This window comes from Ailuropoda melanoleuca, chromosome 18 (assembly GCF_002007445.2).
Source record: "Ailuropoda melanoleuca isolate Jingjing chromosome 18, ASM200744v2, whole genome shotgun sequence".
Lineage (NCBI taxonomy): Eukaryota > Metazoa > Chordata > Mammalia > Carnivora > Ursidae > Ailuropoda > Ailuropoda melanoleuca.
In genome coordinates this window covers 18,337,894-18,359,390 of record NC_048235.1, presented here as the reverse complement: position 1 = coordinate 18,359,390, position 21,497 = coordinate 18,337,894, and the positions used below count along the sequence as shown (strand labels likewise).

The window sequence follows — 21,497 nt, the reverse complement described above, 5'->3', positions numbered from 1 at the left end:
TTTCTCAGTGAGCCTATTTCTTCTTTAGACTGAGGATGGAAGTTACTTTTTTTTTTTTTTAAAGATTTTATTGTTTATTTGACAGAGATAGAGACAGCCAGCGAGAGAGGGAACACAAGCAGGGGGAGTGGGAGAGGAAGAGGCAGGCTCATAGCGGAAGAGCCTGATGTGGGGCTCGATCCCACAACGCTGGGATCACGCCCTGAGCCGAAGGCAGACGCCCAACCGCTGTGCCACCCAGGCGCCCCGGAAGTTACTTTTAAATTCAAGTAAAGGCTGCTCCGAGGGAAAGAGACCACAGTGGGGGGACTGGGGCAGATCCTAGGAGGTGAAGCAGGCTGACTCAGGCTGGAGAAGAGGAGGAAGAATTGATGAAGGAACATTGCAGGTGGCGGAACGCGGTTTGCCCGGGTTCCGCTGGAGGACTGAGAGAGGAAGTTGAGGGACGTGAGGCTAGGAAGGCAGACTCCCAGAGGCAGTGGAATGCCAGCTGGAAGACTGGGCGTCATTCTGAGGCTGCTGCTTCACCAGACTTTCTGTGCTGTTTTCTGGAACTGCATATCCTTTGCGCACAGATATTTCCAGGCTAATCCTCCTGTAGTCACAATTGCCTCAGGTGAAAATGTCACTCCCTTCTGCATCTAATATGTAACCCTGCAATTAAATGACCGTAGAGGGAAGTCAGGGTTGCTGCAGATATCTCACGGAGCCGGTTTGTGGCCTGGCTCAGCCCGCTCCGGGGTGGGAGTCATGAGAAGGGTCAATTCACTGCCCAAGCGGGGACCCTGTCAGGTGTTCTCACTTAGAGGTTTGCTTCCTTTGGGCCAAGCGTCTGTTTGAGAATAAAGACACAGACGTTCGTTTATTTGGGGTTAGGTACCAGCCTGGCTTACCTTACGAGCAGCCCAAATGCTGTCCCGAAAAAGAAGCTCTGGGATCCTGTGCCAACACTGCCTCGAAGTGCGAGTCTCAGGTCACCATGCTGCAAGGGTCCGGCCTCAGCCTGCGCACCCTCGTCAGCCCCTCAGCTCTGCCTACACAGCAGTCGTCTTCTCTCGTGAGCTTTCTGGTAGGATTTCTTGGTAAGTCCTCTGCGCTGTGTGCACCAGGAAGGGCCCAGGATGTGCGCTGGGGGAGCAGATACGATGTGGGAGAGGACAAAAGGCAAAAACCTTGTCTTAGCCTATGTTTGCCACTGCCCCGAGCCCTGAAATCCCCACCCAACGGGTCCTAGGAGCTGAGACCATATATTAGCAGGATAAATGGGTCATGTCAGCGAAGAAGAAAGGAAGAAGTTCCCCGAGGGATGCGTGGCAGCTGTACAGAGCGGGTCCCTTTCGGTGGCTGTTAGGGGGTTCCCTGCATGCAAGCTTCTGGCCAGGAAGACCTGCCAGTCAGGAGCAATACAGAACATCTTGTTTGCCCGCTCACAGTTACGTAATCAGTGATACTGTCAGCAACATTCATTGAGCACCGTCAACATGTTGAGAACTCTGCAGGGGCAAGAAACATGCTCTTTGTTGTGTTTGGGGTTTGAGGAACAGAATTATTGATGGCAAGCTAAGGGAAGTAGAGGCTTCTCTAGAGCACAGAGGGGGGACCCCTAATGCAGACATCATGGCCAGAAATAGGGTGGGTGAGTGGTGACGTCACCGTCCTAAAGAGGGAGAAAAGACACAGATCGTTGATTATTTGTTTGCATGAACAGTGTTTACAAGAGCAGGAAACGGACAGACTTGCCATTTCCCATTTGAAAACGGGAAGTCTTGACATTATTGCATCAATCCATGTGATATAGTCTGAGAATGTAGCAAAGGAGAACCCCGATGACACGTAGGCAGGAAAAGCAAGATGGTAGCGCCGAGGGGGGAGGGGAAGAAAGTGGTTCTTCAGTCGGTGCAATCAGCCATTTCTTCCCATAATGAAAATGAAGAATCGTAGTATTTGGCAAAGAAGCTGTGGAAAGAACTTGACATCTTATCACGAGAGACTGCTTGAACCGGGGGAGTCTGAGTGAAACGTGCGTGCTGATTTTGTGTCACCTCCGTATCACCTTTGCAGCCTTTCTTGTTTTGGGCCTGAGCATCTTGACCACTTACGGAGTCCAGGCTATCACCCAGCTAGAAGCGTGGAGCATTGCTCTTCTTGTCCTGTTTCTCGTTCTCTGCATCGCCATTGTGTTTATCATTTGGAGGCAGCCCCAGAACCAGCAAAAAGTAGCCTTCATGGTATGAATAATGAACGTTCGAGATCCTCATTATTATCTGGTGTGTTAGTTTTGTAAGTTGTTTTAAAAAGAAAAAGAAGGAAAGACGCTTCTGATGCAGTTAACCAGTAAAGAACAAGAGTGTCACGATGCTTTGAGATGTTCTTTCTGTCCTAAGTATTCTCCCTACATGGCTTTTCAAAAACTCGAATGTGCTCCTTTCACGTTATCTATAATGGTAAACAAATTTCTTGTCAAGTAATCTGTAGTATCAAAGAATAAGTAGAATATTTTATTTTAGAAATTCAGTCCTCTCTCAAGAAAATTATTCCCACCAAAAGCCCATCTGCTCTAATTATCCTGTCAGATTTGAACGAGGAGCAGGTTTGGACTGGAAGAGAGCTTTCTGGAAGGGTCCCCCCTCGGAGGCCATGTATATCCAGACTTCAGAGGCATGCCCTGTTGCTATCTGAACGAAACTAAACCAAACCCTAATACCAGTTGCATCTTGGTGATGATGCCGTCCAGTCGGAGAAATCCCGTTGCTTTGGGCCGCACTTAAGTAGTGTAAATTGTGACGTTCCCGTTAGTAGACTCTAAAGAATGATTTTTTCTTCAGGTTGTCCTTTTTGTAAAAATATAAACTTATTGACACGGTGTGAAAGTATATATGTCAAATTAGTTGTCTGTGTCAAAACAGTTAGGGGAATGTGCTTCCCAAAGTTGAGTATATTTAAGAAGGTATTTTCCCCCCTCAGGTTCCGTTGTTACCATTTTTGCCAGCCTTCAGCATCCTGGTGAACATCTACCTGATGGTTCAGTTGAGCGCAGACACTTGGATCAGATTTAGCATTTGGATGGCACTCGGTAGGTCTTTTAATGTTTTTGCTTTCTGAACCGTGGTTCTGTCTTCCTAATTTCATGCTCTGTGATTAGAGAAATATATCCCCTTCCCCTTCTTGGAAATAAAGAGTTTTTGTCAGTTTCTTTGTTTCCCAGATTTTAGATCATCTGAGTCCTTACTTCTCCAGATGTTTTCAGATACCTTTTTTTTATTATTATTATTATTAAATTCTCCCAGGAACCCTGTAGAAACCCCGTAGATTCTATTTTCTCCAACTTAATGGGTCACCAAAAAAGTCAAGGATCGAATTTGTGGACGGCAGTGCAAGACTCTGATTCCAAAGCCAGTTCTTTCTAGTGTCCCAGTGGATTTCTGAAGACATTTTGAAGGAGCTAATAGCAAGACATTTCTTTTGTTATCTAAATTTCTTATTATTTGAACCTTGGGATTTAGCATTAAATAACATGAGTGAACTTATTTATATCTCTACTACATGGTTTTTTTATTATGATTCCTTTCCTATGTGAAAATGGAGTCAGAAAATGAGAGTTTACATTTGATGTAACTAAAACACTGAGTACTTATCTTAAAAATGTGAGCAGACATGTCTGTAAGGTGAAGCAGGGAGAAAGGAGCGCTAAGTCTGCATTGGTTTGGGTCACCTGAGGGTTGAAGAGTTTGCTCTTTGACAGCCCTCCCATTGGCTTAGCAAGAATGAACCGAATTCACTCTTGGGTATGTAATTGTTTGCTTTGGCTAGAGATTAATTCAGTTTCAATTTCAAGCCACCAATCCACTTGAGTTGATGGGAGATTTCACCTCCGTCAGTTTTGCTCATCTCCCCATACCCTCACTAGAGTTTTGCCCATATTTTGGAGACCTCATCTCATGCCAGGTAATTGGGGGGCTGGTGCCTTCAGTCACGGGTTATCATTCCACCCGGGTTACCCTAGTTTGTTCTCTCTTTCTGTCAGTGTGGCCACTTCTGGTAGGTGGTTCTGTTGCTTCAGGGCAAGGATCCTGACAGGAATCTCTGCCAGTCAGCCACACCCTCGGGGATGTAACCATGCAGCCGTTGCTTTGGGGTTTGACCCACATGCTGCCAGGCAGCTGAGTCCAAAACCCCAGAGCACAGAACCATAGAACTCACTCTTCTCCTCTGGGCCCAGAAGAATCTCTTTCGAATCTAGCAGAGAACTTCAACATGCTTCCTGCCTTTCCACGAGCCCTTGCTTCTCTCCTCAATCGTAGCCCACTGTGGTTTAACGTGCTAGATCTTGGTTAAGAGCGTGAACTTCGGAGCCAGATGCTGTGTGTTTGAATCCGCCTGTGCCATTTATTCACTGTGTGGCCTCAGCCAAGTTACCTTCCTGTTTTTGTGCCTGCTTCTTTGTAAAATGGTGATGGCAGTACCTTTATTTGAGCACAGGGAGGGCTGGGTCTTTAAACCTTTGAGGACAGGAGAGGAAGTAGAATTATCCCTAATAACTGCACCTGCCAAAATGCTAATTGGTAGCCTACTTCCCATTGTTTTAGATGGGATAATTATAAAGCATTCCATATCAACCCAAAACTCTCCACCAATTTTTAAATCTATAGCTAAAACAGAGCAAAATGCCTACATGTAAGTAAAAAACTATCTGGTGGGGATATGTCAAAACCTTTCCTTCTAATTCCCAATCAGCATGAGTGTTAATAACCAATTACTTAGTATATAATTATTTGGCCTCTCCTGTTTTTATTTTTTAAAAATTTTTCTTTATTTTATTTGAGAGAGAGCACAAGCAGGGACAGAGGCGGAGGGAGAAGCAGACTCCCCGCTGAGCAGTGAGCCCACCTCGGGGGCTCAATCCCAGGACCCTGGGATCATGACCTAAACCGAAGGCAGACACTTAACCCCTGAGCCACCTAGGCACCCCTATTTGGCCTCTCCTGGTGACAGTAACACGTGTAAAGCACAGCCATGTCTCCTTTGTTTACACAGGGCTTGTTTTCCAAAATATCTGATTGTGACTCTTGACAACCCATCACTTGTGTTTGGGATGTAATTTGAGATTTTACCCCCCATATCCTTTTGTTTCAAGTGTAGTATTGAGTTTTGGGAAAATAAATATAATTTTTTCAATGTAAATGTCTGAAAAACACTTAATTGAGAGAAACATACATTCTACAAAGATTGGGTGTTAAAAATGCAGAAGCACATTCTGCTGGAAAAGCGTCCATCAGGGACCTTCTGCGGGGATATTCTGTACTTGCCTTCTGTCCTAAAATAGCCAGAAAGGGAAGGCGAAAAACCCCATTAAATTCTAGATTACATTTTCCATATTCAGCCATTTTCTGACATACTTAAAACATGGATTTTTTTTTCCCTCTGAAAGGTTTCCTGATCTACTTCGCTTATGGCATTAGACACAGCCTGGAGGGTAATCCGAGAGAGGAAGAAGACGGTGAAGAGACTCCCTCAGACAACACCAATGCCGCAGGAAAAGAAAAATCTGCCATTCAAGCAAACGACCAGCACCAACAAAACCTCAGTTTACCTTTCATATTCCATGAAAAGACAAGCGAATGCTGACCCCTGCAGGAACTGAGCTGGTCCACAGTCTTACCGTACTTATCCTACACGGAGTAAACCAGACAGGGTGTCATCATCGTGCTGGGTTGCCGTGGGTTTGCTGCAGACATAGTTCACCCTAACTTATACTACTCACCTGGACAGCACCTCCTCAGATGGTGAATTGTGTACCTGGGGAACCCTCCTAAGCTCTCTCCTCAGCGACGAATGTCCCCCAATAGTGGGAGCATGCGTGCACGTGTGTATGTATATGCTGGGGAATATGAATGTTAGAAGTTGTTTGTGTCTCACTCTTACTGCATTTACGGTTTTTGGTGTTGTCATTTGTTGGCGGCTTATACTGCACATGCGGAAATGGAAGTAATCACTGAATAGAAAAGGGTTTTGTACGTGCCTAGTGCGTTTGGGGAAATAACCATGGCTTTTCCTTATTAGGTGTTATTAATGTCAATTAGAACATGCTAAAAACGCAATTACCCATCCCAGTGTCCGTCGTTGGTCAGGAGCAAGAGGAGGGGATAAGAAATGAGCCTTTTCTAGAACTTATCAATGCCACCAGTGGGTTTAATCCAGATTTTTCTTCTACAAAGTATGGCAGTTTGCGAAAACCTCAGCCACAGGCTGCCTGGCTACCCAGGGCAGGAGTGGCGCTCCACGACCCCCAATGGCACCCCTTTCAACTGCTGTCGTTTTTGAGAGAAGTGGTCCCTCCATATTGAAAGATATACTCCCCTGAGTCCCGGCTGGGGCTTGAGAACAGTATGTGCGATCTATTTGGGACCCTTTCTGCTAGAAAGTGAAGACAGTCCCCTGGCAGGAAAGCTTGTGTAAATGGCAACGATGAGGGTATATTTGAAAATCAGAGTCAGACAAATGCTTGGAAAAGTGACACCAAGCATCTTTGTCTATAAGTCACATAAAATAACCCAGTAGAATCTTCCAGATCACACAGTGAGTGGGATGATTTACCCTTTTCTCCTTTATTTAATTACTAATCACAGTTCAGTTTTTTTTAAACCTCGTCAGGTACAGAATTCACTCCTTTGTTTCTATTAGTTTGTCTTGTCCTAGGTAGGAGGGGCTGTGCTAGCAAATTACGTCTTTACTACATGCCAAAGAGGAAAAAGCAAAGGGATACAAGAAGAGGAAATGTCCCTGGTCTGAGTTTAAAGTGCCTATTCAGATATTAAACTGCATTTACACCAGTTTCAGGGGTTTGGCTCTAATTTGCCTTTGATGATTCTTTTGGAAACATTTAGGAATGTTTCCTTTCCCCCCATCCCATAAATTGTTTAGCACTTTTTATCTCATTTACTTTTAATTGACCACACTAAATATCTGTCAATACCCCATTCCCAGTGGTTGGGGAATAAAATAACTAGACTAAATACATGATTATTTAAAACCTCAAGCTAAAAAAATTAACCTAATTGAATGAAAGCTATATAAACACAGTGACCTTTATAGGAGTAAATGATTTGTTTTTACATGTAAGATTCTCTAATTCCTAGATTTTACTTCATAGGGGTCTCTCATAGTGAACTATTTACCTGCAGTGTGCTTTGCTTCTCATGAATTATCTTCCTTACAAATAATTAAATGGTTTACTAGGTGAGGCTAGGGGCTAAATACTTACATATAGATGGGTTACATTCCCAAGATGAATGTCATCAGGCACACCGGTTGACCAGCTTAATCCAAAGGCAAAGAAAACATTTGTTTCCTGACAGCTCTTCCAAGAGATGAGCTATTTTACCGATGCCAATTAAAAAGCAAGTTGTTGATCGTTCTGTCTAACCAAGAGTTTATTGTGATTAAATATCAGATAAACAGAAAGCCTGGGTTTCTGGCTGCTAGTGTTGGAGCCTCCCTGATCTAGAGCTCAGTACTGACATTCCACAATTTCCAGGGTGCATGGTAAAAGCTGAAACCCAGAATACTCTTTCAAGCATGTTTTACCAGACAGGAAGAGTTGAATACGCAAGGATTAAAAGATTTTTGTAAGGACTATAGACATGGTCCTAAATCCTTGTTGTTATAGTATTACAATGAGAACCCCCTTTTATTCTCGAATTGATCTAGAACAGGCCCTTAAACCAGGGAACATAAGGAATTTCATATATAAATATATGAGTCTTTGTAACAAAATCAAGAAATTTATTTAGAATGTGATAGGCAGCTAAAACTCTTATGCCCACTGTGTTCAATCAGGAGCAGAATTTAGTTAAAAATTATTTTTCCACATTAAAACACTTTGCAAACACAAAGATCTATGAAAAGATGCTTTGTCAGTGACTGTGCTTTTTTTTTTTTCTGTGAAGACTCAAATGTGTGCTCATATCTCTGTATGAGTGTGTGTATATATATATGTATATGTCTGTGTATTTCAAATAGTACATAAGTCAGTTGGGTTTATGGTGGGCTTTGGAAAGATACCATTGTATGGATTAAAAAAACCCAATTGATGTGGAAAAAACATAATATTTTATATTGATAGGTATGCTTATACAAAATTTTTAGGTTTTAAACTATTTTGCAATATACAGCAATTTTATATGTATGATATTTTCTATAGATTCTTTAAGAAAGATATATTTATAATGTATCTAATGTGGAATCACTAAACTCTAGTACATTGTAACAGGTGCTTTATAATCTGAAATGGAGTAGGGGTAGGAGGTGTTAGGGTTTTTCTGTTTACTTGCTTCTGAGGCACCTTTTCTGACATGCTCTGTGTTTATTAGTAAAAGCCAGTTCCACCAGCTCTTTTATCACCTCCCTGTTCCTACAGCTGAATGCATAACCGTTGGGACAAAATATTGCTTTTACTTCCTTAGGATTACCGAAATGTTTTTGTACAGATTTGACCAGTAATCAATCACACTTCTATAAACTCCTCTCCAGAAATGAAAAAAAAATGCATACCACACATTCTCTTAATTGTGATTGAGTAAAAACAGTTTAAATTACTTTTCTTTCTTACAGTAGGAAATACGTTTTCTTAATATTTTCCATGAGAAACTTCCTATCAGAGCACCTTTATTTTATACTCTTCAAAAAAGGGAAAAGATGATTTGTGAATAACCATAAAAAGGCCCTGCCTACCCTACATTTAAAAAGGTAGCTACCCAAATTCAAGTTCAAACCCTGTTTATGAGAAAACTTACAACGTTTGATAAATACTGAAATACAGATTATTGCTTACTCACATTGTCCTCCAGAGATAAACATCAAGAAAACTTCGTAACACCAAAAACATCATTTAGGATATATACATTGAAGAAAAACTAGCATTAATATATTTAAAACTTTACTATAACCAATCGTAGTTAGAAGAAAATATCTCTTGCAGAATTATTTTCCTTTAAAATTTAAAAGCCTCTCTTTAATTTTCTGAATAAAAGACTTTTTAAAACTTTTTTTTAATTTTAAAAATTAGCCAAAATAGTTGCTAAGTCCTGGGTATTCGCAGGTAGTTGTTAAACCTATTTTGAATCAGACTTCATACTTACCAAGTTCTGGTCTAAACTAATTTGAATGCTTGGCAGGGAGAATAAGGAAAACTATTGCCCTCCAGTTCTGATAATGCCAGAGGAGTGGGTTGGGCCTCTCTCTTCGTGAATCAGGGCATGTTCTGAGATTACAAAGCACATGATAACGTTGTGCCAAGATTCCAGCTCTCCCTCGTGTTTTTGCTCATGGTCTTCTCTGCCTGATTTTCTCCTGATGTGCTTCAAGAAACTGTAAGTTAACACCCAAACTACCATTTCCACAGAATTTTAAAGGATCGAGTTTAGAGTGAACATTATGGAGTATTAAAATTCACAGGATGAGCGTGGATTTTGGGGAGAGAGGGATTACTTTTTTTTTTTTTTTTTTTTTGCTCTAGTGCCTTCTCTGTACATTTTCTACTTACATTCTCTCACATGTCCTAAAATATCAAGGGAAAAAGTACCAAAGTTCAGCACAGGTCATTTTTTAGCCTTGTAGATTTGGAAATAAGGTTGTTGACTTTGTTGTTTAGCTGAGATTTTTTTCTTCTCTTTGCATAATTATATTTAAATGCTTTTAAATGAATTTCTGGTTTCTGGATTTTGAGAGGCCTGCTCTGTTTTTGTGGTTGCTGGTTTTTGTAACATTCGTTATTGTTTATATGTACACAGTTTGGTCTTACTGATCTCAAGTGCATTTTCTTATGGCTCAACACGATTGGCAGCCCCATTGGCTGCGAATAATATACCGGGCTTTTATTCACCATGGCTGAAGCCACTGCCATATTCTCTGGCCTTAAAGAACCTTCTGTGACCACTGGTGCCCCATGGGGATCATGACCAAGAGCCCGGGCTGGTTCTAGGATCGGGCAGCCTGCAAAGTATAAGCATCCGTAGCTTCCCTTGTTGAGTGGGGTCTTGGAATGACAGTGGGATATGAAATGAAAGGCTTCACATGCAAGGTAGGAGTTTGGGGTCCTTAATTTCAGAATATCCCAGAGACACATCAAGGGTCAATGATAAGGAACTTCTACGACTTGTGGAAAGGATGGCTGCTTCCTGGAACTGGTACCGTAGGGTCTGGCCCACTGCGACCCCCGTATGGGCACTGACAGCCTTGTGGTGGAAAGTGCATGGGCCCGGGCTCAGCTGGTAGAGAGCTTGTATTGCCAACAGGTGGGGCTCTCTGGCCCAGGCCTGGTTAATGGGCTCTTCATCTTTGGTGTCTGCTAGGGCTGCCCCATTGTGTTCTTGCTCTATTTTGTTGTCCTCGTACTTAATAGAAACTGTTGATAGGGCCCAAAACCCTACAGAAATTCTATGTCTGTAAAGGCCAACAGATACATTGGACTTGTCTGAATGTAAAGATTTTCTGTTTAGTAGGTGATTTCAAATTTAAATGTTTTAAATGATAATCAGAGTTCCTTTTTACTTACAAAGTTGGATTATTTTTTAGAATTGTAATAAAAACTATTGCTGCTTTACCACTGTAAAACAGGCTTTCTAACGTGACCATGTACTTTTTAAATAAATTGTAATACGACTTGTAATAATAGAATATGAATCTGTATCACACGCACCCAAAGCATACATTTCACACTTCTCTTTAAAAAAATTGGGGGACATTTTCAAGCTCAGAAATGTGGTACAATCTAAACTGAAATGATTATAATACCAAAAATATTCACTGGCAGCCTAGGGACTACATGGGGACTACCAAGTCCTCTAAGATAAAAGACATGTTTTCACACACCCTCAATCCACATGGCATATCCTAAAAAATACCTCTTGCTCCTGAAGCATGCCATCCCAGGACCACACATCTGAGATCCTACCACTTCAACTGTCTCTTTTACCAACAAGAAGCCCCTTTCTCAATTTTCCCCTTAACAGATCACAGCCTCTAATAATTGGTGATCAGTTATGCACAACTAACACATTTTTTATAGCATAATGAAGAAATGCTACCAACTTCAACCCTCTTTAACCCCTGACCTGGAGGAAGGAGTCAGAGGTTTCTGACATGGCTCAACGTTACCTAAAATTTCAAATCTCTGGAATTAGTTCGTTATTTTGAAATGTCTTTGTGTATCTACTCAATTCCCATTGATTTTAGTAAATTGGAGGGAACACCATGTTGAATTAAGAAAACTAGTAGTATCAGTTTAGCCAGCATTGAAAACCAAGCTAAAATAGCAAAATATTTACCAAGCAGAAGCCTAAAACTTAATTTATCTAATTGTTGGCTATAAGGATTGTTACTAGATTTCGGTGGCCCGTGACTGCCCTGGTACCATGTGGTCACATGAAGGCAGTGATCCCCCAGGGACTGTGTCTGGGCTGTGGGTCGAGCCTGAAACCCCAGCTATAAGAACGCCATCTCCTAGCGTCCTTTAAAGAAGGCCACAGATAGGCTTGCTTTTCAGGTGAAGGGCTCAAAGCTCATGGACTGTTAAGAGAGTGTACTGAGAAGTCCCCATCTGTGTGGAAAAAGTGATTCATCTCATCCCATAAAATATCTCAGACAAAGTAACTCACAGGCTGACCTTTCACTTCCGCCTTTGGTAACCTGGAGGGATTGCTGATTCTGCATCCATGAGATACACATTGTGCAACAATTGTGCTTTTAAAGACAACTGGGGGGGTGCCTGGGTGGCACAGTGGTTAAGCGTCTGCCTTCGGCTCAGGGCGTGATCCCGGCGTTATGGGATCGAGCCCCACATCAGGCTCCTATGCTATGAGCCTGCTTCTTCCTCTCCCACTCCCCCTGCTTGTGTTCCCTCTCTCTCTGGCTGTCTCTATCTCTGTCAAATAAATAAATAAAATCTTTAAAAAAAAAAAAAGACAACTGGGAAGAAATACGTTTCTGTAGACCTGAATCTCCAGGGGTAGCCTACTCCCCACCCCTGATCCCACTCACTTCTCTCTTCCATTTCCTGATTTTTGCTCGTCCCTTCTGCTACTCTTTTTTCTCCGGCTTGTCATTTGTGAGGCCACACATTTGTGAGGGACTGTTGTCCTTGCTCTTCAGAGACAGGCAGTAAGGCACAGTCCCTCAAGTAATGCTGTTTCCTCCCAAGGGTGCCGCTGGTTACCTGGACACTGTTTTTAAGAGGCCATTGCTGTGTTTTCAGCTTCTCCTCTTCCTACATCAGGAAGTACCGGACAGTTCAAGGAAGGCCTGGACTCCCAATTTGTCCCATCCCCAAGGCACTCTGTACTTCACGAGGTTGGGGGTCAGTGGATGACCAACATTAAAGGCTGTTGTGCAATGTGGAGGGAGCAGACAGGCAGCAGCTGATCAAGAACGAAAAAGTGGGTGTTGCAGGTACTATGATCATTTATCTAAAACCCCCGAAAATCAGTGGAAAGCTATGAGGACTAATAAGAGGTCCACCAATAAGGTGACCAGATACAAACACACAAAAATTAATCGTGCCTTACAAAACCAGGCTTCAAGTTGTATTTGACTTGGAGCTGTAAGAAAAATACTTATTTTGATTGGCCGATATTCCAGCAATTGTTGAAGGAAGAATGGAAAAGACCAAGGAAAACAGAGATTCTAGTAATAATGCTTTCTCACCCCAGAGAAGAAGCAAATGGGTTTTTATAGTGAAATACAACCCATAAAAAAATACAATTCTGGCAGTTTTCTTTTTCAAATTCAGTCATCTTGAGATTGTCTCGTTCAAGGATAATAAGCTTGTGATTACACAGCTACATGTCTTGGAAAAGCCCCCGTATTTCTTGTAACTTTTGCTCCCATCCTAAGAGAGTATTTGTTCCTTAGGGCCGTCATAATGAAGTAATGCACACTCATGGTTTAAGCAAGAGAAATGTATTTTCTCACAGCTCCGGAAGCTAGAAGTCTGAGATCAAGGTGTTGGCAGGGTTGGTTTCTTCTGAGCCTCTGTCCTGGGTTTGTAGGTGGTTGTCTTCTGGTATCTTCATATGGTCTTCCCTCTGTGCCTGTGTCTATGTTTACTCTTGGTAGAGTACCAGTGATGTTGGTTTAGGACTCACCCTAATGATCGCATTTTAATTTAATTACCTCTTGAAAGACCATATTTCCAAATACGGTCCCATTCTGAAGTGGTGGAGGTTAGACCTTCAACACTTAAATTTGGGAAGGAGGAGGGAACACAGTTCAGCCCATTAACACAGGCTCCAGATAAGTTTAGATGCCTAAATTTATCTAAAGTGTCTGTGATATAGAAGAGGCTGTGGAAGCAGAATTCCAAAATTATCTTCGATGTACCAGTTAAGCAATTTGACAAGTTACTGGGGGAAAATTACTTGTAACAGCAAAACAAATAAGCAAGCAAAAACAAGAAATAAGCCTGGCTCATTATTATTGCTTGTTATTAACAAGCAAGACTTACATGGAAAAAATATAACTATGTGAATATAACTAAGTAAGTGTTAACTATGTAGTTAAACACAGACACACACACACACTTAGGTAGACAACATTTAGCTAAAGAGTATTTGATACAAAATAAACCTGGGAAAGCAGAATTCTAAAATTGTTATCCTAATACCAGCATTAACCAATTATAAAATACAATGGGGATAAAAAAGCAGACTTGAAAAAGTTGAAAGCTAATATTATAACATTCCTGGATGGGAAGACTCGATATTGTAAATATGACCATTCTTCCCCCAAACATGAATTCAATGCAATCATCGTCAAAACACAATAAAGTTTTTATGGAGATTGACAAGCTGATTTCAAACTTCATCTGGAAGAGAAAATGTACAGTAATAATTAACAGAAGAACAATGATGGGGGTCAAAACAAATGACAAAACATATTATAAATCAGTACCGATTAAAGCAGACTAATATTTCTATAGGTATAAATAAAGAAATCAATGGAATAGAACAGAACAGACCCATGTATGTATGTAATTTAATACACACTAAAAGTCTATTCAAAAAGATGGAAAAAGGATGAATCATTTAACAAAAATAATGTGACACTGACCATCCAACTGGAAACACATAAAATTTGATTTCTAACTTGTGATACAATAAAAAGAAAAAATTATAGATGGGTTTAAAGACCAAATATGACAACAAAATTATGAAAGTTTTAGGTGAAAATATAAAGTATTTGGATAATTGGAGACAGAGAAGACCTACCTAAGGAGATATAAAACCCGGAAGCCATGCAAGAAATTACTGAAAATGTAATTGTGTAAACATTGGTAATTGTTTGAAGAAAGGCACCATTACCAAAACTAAAACACCAGTGAAGGATTAGAAGAAAATGTCTGCAATATGTATAACGCCCATGAGCTTACTAGCTAGAATATATTAAGATTCTACTATTGTAAGACAATAATAAAAATGACTCAATTTTCAAAATGGCAAATACAAGTGGCTAATAAAAACATGATAAAATGCTTATTCTCAATAGTAACAAAAGGAATGGGAATTAAAAGAGCATAATGAGGAGTGCCTGGGTGACTCAGCTGGTTAAACGTCTGCCTTTGGCTCACAGGTCATGATCCCTGGGATCCTGGGATAGAGCCCTACATCGGGCTCCTGGGTTCCCTGCTCAGCAGGGAGCTTGCTTCTCCTTCTTCCTGTGTGTCCCCACCTACTCCCCATTCGTGCTCTCTCTCTCTCAAATAAGTAATAAGTAAACAAAATCTCTTCTTAAGAAAGAGCATAATGAGACCCTCCAGGTTGTAAATATTGAATAGCATGACTGGGGGAGGGGCTGCTCCAGAGGAGAGCAGAATTAGCTGTCAACAGGGACAGCTTAGTGGAATTGGCAGCATTCACTAAAAAGTTGAAATATTATGACCTCTGGCTGAATAATTTCCCTTCTAGATATCTATCTTAGAAAATATTCATGAGCATCAAGATATTTGGATCACAATAGTTACTGCGGTATTTTCTGTAAAAGAATTTTTTAAACAACCAAACTAGTTACCAACAGGACAACAATGAAGCCAGGGTGCATGTTGCCTCTGGAATACTAGCAGGAAGGGTAGGGGATATGAAAAGTTAGTATGCTTATCATTTTCCTTCCTATATAATTCTGTGGAGGTTTTAAGTATCTTTAAGTGGGTTAATTGAATAATTCTGAAAAAAATTCCTATAAATAAAAGAAAACGCAGGTGGAGCAACTGAGTGCAGCTCTTCGTTAAGGCCAGCTCTCTTCCGGTGTGGGGCCATCTGGTCGCTCTTCCTCGTCAACAACCCGAGGGGGCTGGTGGAAAGAGCTCCTGTGTGAAGCTGGACTCTCCTTGACTCTGAGGCTCCCAGGGAATCCTCAACCTGCATTCCAGTCTGCATTCGGCTTTTTAACGATTCATTAAAAGTACAGCTTTGTTCTTCTAATGGCAGCTTTTATGGCGGCCACCTACTCTTCCGGCTTCTACAAAAGGGGGAGCAGAGTGTTTCCTGTGGAATGGTGTGCAATTCCACTCACGTGGCTGCCTCGCCATCTTGCACGACATTGAGGCAAGTCACAAGTCTCAGGAGCTTAAGAGAGACAATTAGTGGCCTCTCCAGTTTATAGGTCAGCAGGCCTTGTTTGACAGCTTTTATTCATAGTGATTTCAGCAGTTCATTTTAACCAGTAAAGTGAGGGGGTAGACCCACAGATTTGGGAGTCAGGCAAAACCTGGATTATGACTTAGCTCCAAGTTTAACTTTGGGCGCCCTCACCTACAAAATGGGGACAATACTAACAATACAGCCTACCTTAAGGCTTGTTGATCGGATCAACAAGAAGCGGTGGTTACACACTGCCTGGAACAGAGGTAAGTTTCTAACAAATTATTATTACTTTCCAGAAACTGGTGGTGGAATACAAAATGTAATAAGACACAATTCCTCCCTTTGAACTCATAGAACAGTGCAAGAGAAAGAAGCATAACCAGATTCACAGCTAAACTCTGCCTTTTGTTCTAAATGCTATGATAGAAGTTTCATTACCAGGGAAGGGCTAAGCCCAGCTGGGAGGAGGCAAGATCTGAGCCACGTCTTGGAGGGCAATGGAGACCAGGATTTGGGGCGTGGTGAGAGGGCAGGCAGGTGGTATAACAAGGGCGGGGGCTATTTGGGGCGGAGGGAGCCCCAGAAGCAGGATCTACCTGACAGCTGGGGGTGGGTAAGGGCAGTGTGCTGTTAGCGTGGAGGGCATGACAGGGAGTGGCACCAAGAGAGGCAGCTGGAGAGGCCAGCAGGGCCACGAACCTGGGAGTCCCAGCCTTGCCGGAGGGCTTTTGAAGAGTTTCAGTTGGGTTAGGTTTTTAGAGTATCATTCGCAGGTAGATGTAGTTATTGGAATTGTTGGGGTGCAAGAAGGAGGGGCAGGGAGACCAACTAGGAGACTGTGGAGCGAAGGATGACAGCAAAGAGGGGTGGCATTGATGCAGTCAGCAGGTAGACCTGGCGACTGTGGGGACTGGGGAGGGGAGGTGTAGACGGAGCCCAGCCTCCAACACCAGGTAAGAGTGAAGCTGGCAACATCATTGAATCAGAATGAGAAGGGATCTCGGTGGGGGCAGCACAGGCAGATGTAGCACTCCTGCGCGTGCTCCCCAGAAGGCGGCACATCCCATCGGGTGGTTCAAAGGCTTGTCTTCACACTAGTATCCACTCTGCAATAGCACTGGTGTCTCCGCCTTCATAATACGACACACCTGTAAACACATGTGGAATTAATCTTCTAGTTGCCTCCCTCTACCACGGAGAGAGCTTAAATCTAGAGAGGTGAAAGGAATTGAGGGAGGGTAGAGAGTTTGTGGCGGCGTCAGGACCTGGACCCTGGTCTCCTGTATTCCCAGGAAACTTCTCTCCACCACACTCAAGGAAAAGCAGAGCTGGTGACGGTAGGTGGAATTCTTGGTTCCTCTGGCATGAAGTGGCTGATTAGCCCTGGTTTGTGCTGAACTTCTTGCCTTTGGTGCTGAGGGAGAAGTCCCCTTCCTGTTGTTTTGTTTTGTTTTTAAAGATTTTATTTATTTATTCGACAGAGATAGAGACAGCCAGCGAGAGAGGGAACACAAGCAAGGGGAGTGGGAGGAAGAAGCAGGCTCACAGCGGAGGACCCCGATGTGGGGCTGGATCCCAAAACGCGGGGATCACGCCCTGAGGCGAAGGCAGACCCAGGCGCCCCCCCTTCCTGTTATTTTGAATCAAGCTCACTTGAATAGTAATGTTTGAAGTGGGCTAGAGGTCCAGACCCTACTCCCCGCCTGGGGCATGTACCTGCAAGCTGCTTTGATCATAGGAGTCTCAAGCTCAGAAACCTACGACCCTCTGTGTGGACAGGCACATTAACGCTAAATCCTCCACCCGCCACAGACCCCGACTATCGCTTTAGCCTCCTTCCCACATTACCTTACGGCGAAGCTACCATTCCAGCCTGGCCAGCCAGCCCTACCTGGCCAGGTCTTGCTTTGTGCCTTGGCCCACGCTTTCCTGACCACAGGCCAAGGAGTCAGAAAGGATGCACTCCTGCCCCCTCCACTCCCTCCTTTGCTTTCCAAAGTTGAGCCCTAGCTGTGATTTCGCATCACTCCAACCTGCACTGATTTTTTCACCTCTCTGAACTTTGCCACCATTAGTACATATATTACACCATGTAGCATTTAATGATGTTTTGGTTTGCACAACTATTTACATTTCCTTCGAATTACCTCCTCATCACACTTTGGTAAGCATACAGAAGGGTCCATGCAGCACTGTTGAACCTCTCTGGGTTTCCTAACCTGAAGGGGCTGGGGAAGAGTTTGCTAGAACAGAGGAGCCTCCTGGGAGAATATACGTAGTACATTTAAAAGAAGCCCAGAGTGCTGATGTTGACTCAGAAGGAAAGACGTGTTTCTATGTGTTGGAGAACCAGAGGCACTGATGCTGTTCCTTGGAACTGTTTTCTGGCAGTCCCTCCCACTCACCTGAGTGTCGTGCAGGGCAATGGGACTTTTTTTTTTCCTTCTATGTGTAATCAGAAGGGGGAATGAAGCATGAGAGACTATGGACTCTGAGAAACAAACTGAGGGCTTCAGAGGGGAGGGTGGTGGGGGAATGGGATAGGCTGGCGATGGGGAGTAACGAGGGCACGTATTGCGTGGCAATGGGACTTCTGAATAAAAAGGCCTGAGTTGTTTCTTCAAAACTTCTGCTGGAGTACTGAAGAAGGAGCTGGCCTGCTGTGGGTCCTTCTGATAGAAGGCCAGCTTCCCCATTTGGGAGCCCAGGGTTCTAACATCTCAGCGGCAGGGGAGATCCCCTTGCCCAGCAGGGACAAGGCTGCTTGCAGAGCCCATCTCTGGCCAGACACAGAGGAACAGCGAAAACCGCTGAAGGCAATGGTCTTGTTCGTAAGCGCAAGTGGCAGACCTGGGAACATGCAGAAATACTTAGAGGGCACTTTTTACAGAGCATTACGGCTCTGCCTGAGAGTGCTGGTGACATTTGGATAATTATGGTTAAATATGACCCCATCAGTACCTGCAGGATTACACTGGGCCTCGTTGAAGTCAGTGACCTTGGTGAACTGCCCAGGTGGAGAAATTCAAGGAACGGTTGTAATTGACATCTTGCCCTTTCCTCTCCGCGCATGAGAAAGCGCCTCTCTCCACTGCTCCGCCAGGGGGCAGGGGAGGTCACATTACACAGAATTTTTAAAAAGAAAAGGAAAAAACTCAACTTTTCCTCCAAACTGGTTTCCACCTCATGAAACCGAATCCTCCGGCTGTGGCGTCCCAGACGCCCGCCCCGACACGCCCCTCGCCTGCCGCCTCCCCCTGCGCCCCTGCCCTTGCCCTGTGCTGTCCGGTGCTCTGCAGACCGTGGTCCCAGCACCTCTGCCCGCGAGCCCTTTGCCCTGAAGATGAAGGTTTGGCTGCTGCTTGGTCTTCTGCTCGTGCACGAAGCGCTCGGGGAAGGTGAGTGACTCTGGGCGGGGACCACCCAGTGTGTGCCTTCGTTTAGCCTCGATCCTCAACCAAGGTCCTCCCGCAGCCGACAGTCCTCCAGCCAGCTCTTTCCATAACTTTTGACCTTCCAAGGGCTGCCCTTGGCCCTGTCGCGTGCACCTGCCTCTTCTTACCTCCTCTGCACCTCCCCGGGGCTCCCCTGAGAATAGTGGCCTCTACCCCTTCCCTTAGGGTTCCCACTAGGACCGCCCCAGCGCTCCCGGAGAGCTTTGGCGGGCAAACCGAGCATCCCCCGCCAGCGCCTGGTCCAGCCCCCAGTGTCAACGTGTCTTTCTGGGAGGTGGCAGCGGATGCTGGGAGCGGTGGCTCGCAGCCACCTCTGCGTGCGCGCGCTCTCCCCGGATCTCCGCTTCTGAGGGCGGCTGCCACCCATTGCAAGGCAATGGCTGATTCTTTGGCAAAATTTGAAGTGTCGTCCTCCTGCCAGCCGCAGTCCTTGATTTGTTTCATATACCGCCTTGGGCTTGAATCCCCCCAAGACCTACCTAATCAAAAACCTGTTAACACTTAACTGATTGGGGAAAAGATGAAGAAAATGCATTTTTGTACAGCATATGGGTGCCCTTGTGCCTCTTTATTGTTTTGAGTGTGTGCCTTTCCTGGGATCACTCTGTTGTTTAGACCTTCAACCACAAGGTCAGGCTTTGTGTGTGTGTGTGTGTGTGTGTGTGTGTGTGTGTGTGTGTGGTTCTTGTATCTATACCTATGTTTATATATGACTTTAGCATTTGGTTGGCTCCATTATTCAAACAGTGTTATTTATTTGTACAGTACATTTGGCACCTGGGTCCATCCTAGTATCCTGGAACCTCCCTTGGAATTCCTCAGCTACAGCCAGGATTTTTGCTTAGTTTTGCTTGGAAAGCAGCTTTTGCTGTTATGCAATCTCACTCTGGAGCCACCTCAACCTGGCTCACATTTTATCCACTACTCAACCCTGAGCAGTTCCTGTATTTCCCCATGAAACTGGAAGCATTTGCCCCCACAAAACCACATTCTAGTTTGCAAAGTCCAAGATGGTTGTGGGGCTTGAAGCTGAGCTGAGGACCCCCAGCCTAGAGACTTGCTGAGTCAAGTGTAGGCAGAGCTTCTGCCCCGGAGCAACGGATCCTCTGCCCAGAGAGCAGCTGGTATGAGGTCACATTACAAAATGCACTACTAAAAGGCCCCTGGCAGGTCTCTATGTCTCTGCTCAAGTGCCGGAAATACAGAATCTGGTAAAAAAAATTTTTTTCTGAATAGGGCAGGAGATGGTCAGACAAAAATAACTTCAAATAGCCCACTTGCTTGGTTAACCAGTTCACTCAGGATGCCTCCCTCTGAGGGTCAGGAGGCAGACTCATGCACTGCCTTCCAGATCTTTCCCAGCCAATATATGTCCAGACCATGAGGATGATTGCAAACACCTGCCTGAATCAGTTAGCATCTGTTTAAGTCAAATGTAATTCACATAAACAATAAAGCTTTACAAGACAATCAGAAAGTTGAGCACAAAGGATATAAGAAATAATTGATACATTTGAGGAGTGATAATAGTACTGTGGCTTTGTTTTAGAAGTATATGTAGACTAGTTATCAAGACAATATTGAATCCATAATTAGAAAAGTAAATCTGCTTCATTAAATTATGTAACTGTTTTCCTAAACCCATCAAGAGTGGGTTTTTTGTTTTTGCTTGTTTTGGCTTTTTTCCCTTTTGGAGTGATCATGGGGCTGGCTGGGCCAGGAACCAGCCAAAGAGAGCGGCATATACAGAAGCCCTTCCAGTGCCGATCTCTGATGGGCAGGCTGGAATATGCTGCAGCCTGTCCATCCCAAAGCACACACTGCAGACACAAGGCCCGTGACTCAGGTCATGCCACTGCCTTTTGCTTTTCTGATCATTTCTAGAAAAGGTCTTCTAATAGTAGGAGGCTTCCTTGCAAGCACGTATTGGTTCTAATCTGCTCTACCCCAGTGAAGCTTGCCTTGCCTAAATCTGAAACACTTTGTTTACATTTTTGGACGTAGTGTTATCCCTTGTCACGAAGAGTGGGAGCTGGAAGGGCACATACTACTCAGGTGGCGTGATAATGAGGCATGAAGACAGTTCATGAACAGCCCAAGGTCCCCCTTCGAGTCAGGCATGGCGTACAACATGGGATTGTCAGCATTTGTATAGAATATGTGCCACTGTTTCTTCATGTGGTGCTGCTGTTTTTACATAAAAATGTATAAAATCATAGGCTCTTAACAATTTTTCATTTACATAAATATTTACATAAATACTTAGCTTTAATATATAATATTTAATTGATTTAATATATCCATAAACATGGATTTGTTACTGTTTTGTTGAATTTACCCCAGACCTTTGGCCAATGTTAATGTGATCTTCAGTCTGTCGTGGGCTTATTTTGTATCCTGTGGAAGGTTT

The 21,497-nt window shown here is 43.6% G+C and overlaps 2 protein-coding genes across 5 annotated transcripts in view; both read left to right on the top strand.

Annotated features, from left to right (window-relative positions):
• SLC7A2 (solute carrier family 7 member 2) overlaps positions 1-10,666 on the top strand; it is a 77,077-nt gene extending 66,411 nt beyond the window's left edge. For all 4 annotated transcript variants that reach the window (XM_034647559.1, XM_034647558.1, XM_019804418.2 and 1 more), the window contains exons 9-12: positions 877-1,082; positions 2,062-2,228; positions 2,965-3,073; positions 5,429-10,666. In XM_034647559.1, coding sequence (XP_034503450.1) covers positions 877-1,082; positions 2,062-2,228; positions 2,965-3,073; positions 5,429-5,625 — 679 coding nt within the window. In that variant the 3' untranslated portion in view covers positions 5,626-10,666. The remainder of the gene's footprint in view (positions 1-876; positions 1,083-2,061; positions 2,229-2,964; positions 3,074-5,428) is intronic.
• Positions 10,667-18,827: 8,161 nt separating this feature from the next.
• PDGFRL (platelet derived growth factor receptor like) overlaps positions 18,828-21,497 on the top strand; it is a 62,231-nt gene continuing 59,561 nt past the window's right edge. The window contains exon 1 of the mRNA XM_011230530.3: positions 18,828-19,030. Within this exon, the coding sequence (XP_011228832.1) occupies positions 18,976-19,030 (55 nt within the window). The 5' untranslated portion in view covers positions 18,828-18,975. The remainder of the gene's footprint in view (positions 19,031-21,497) is intronic.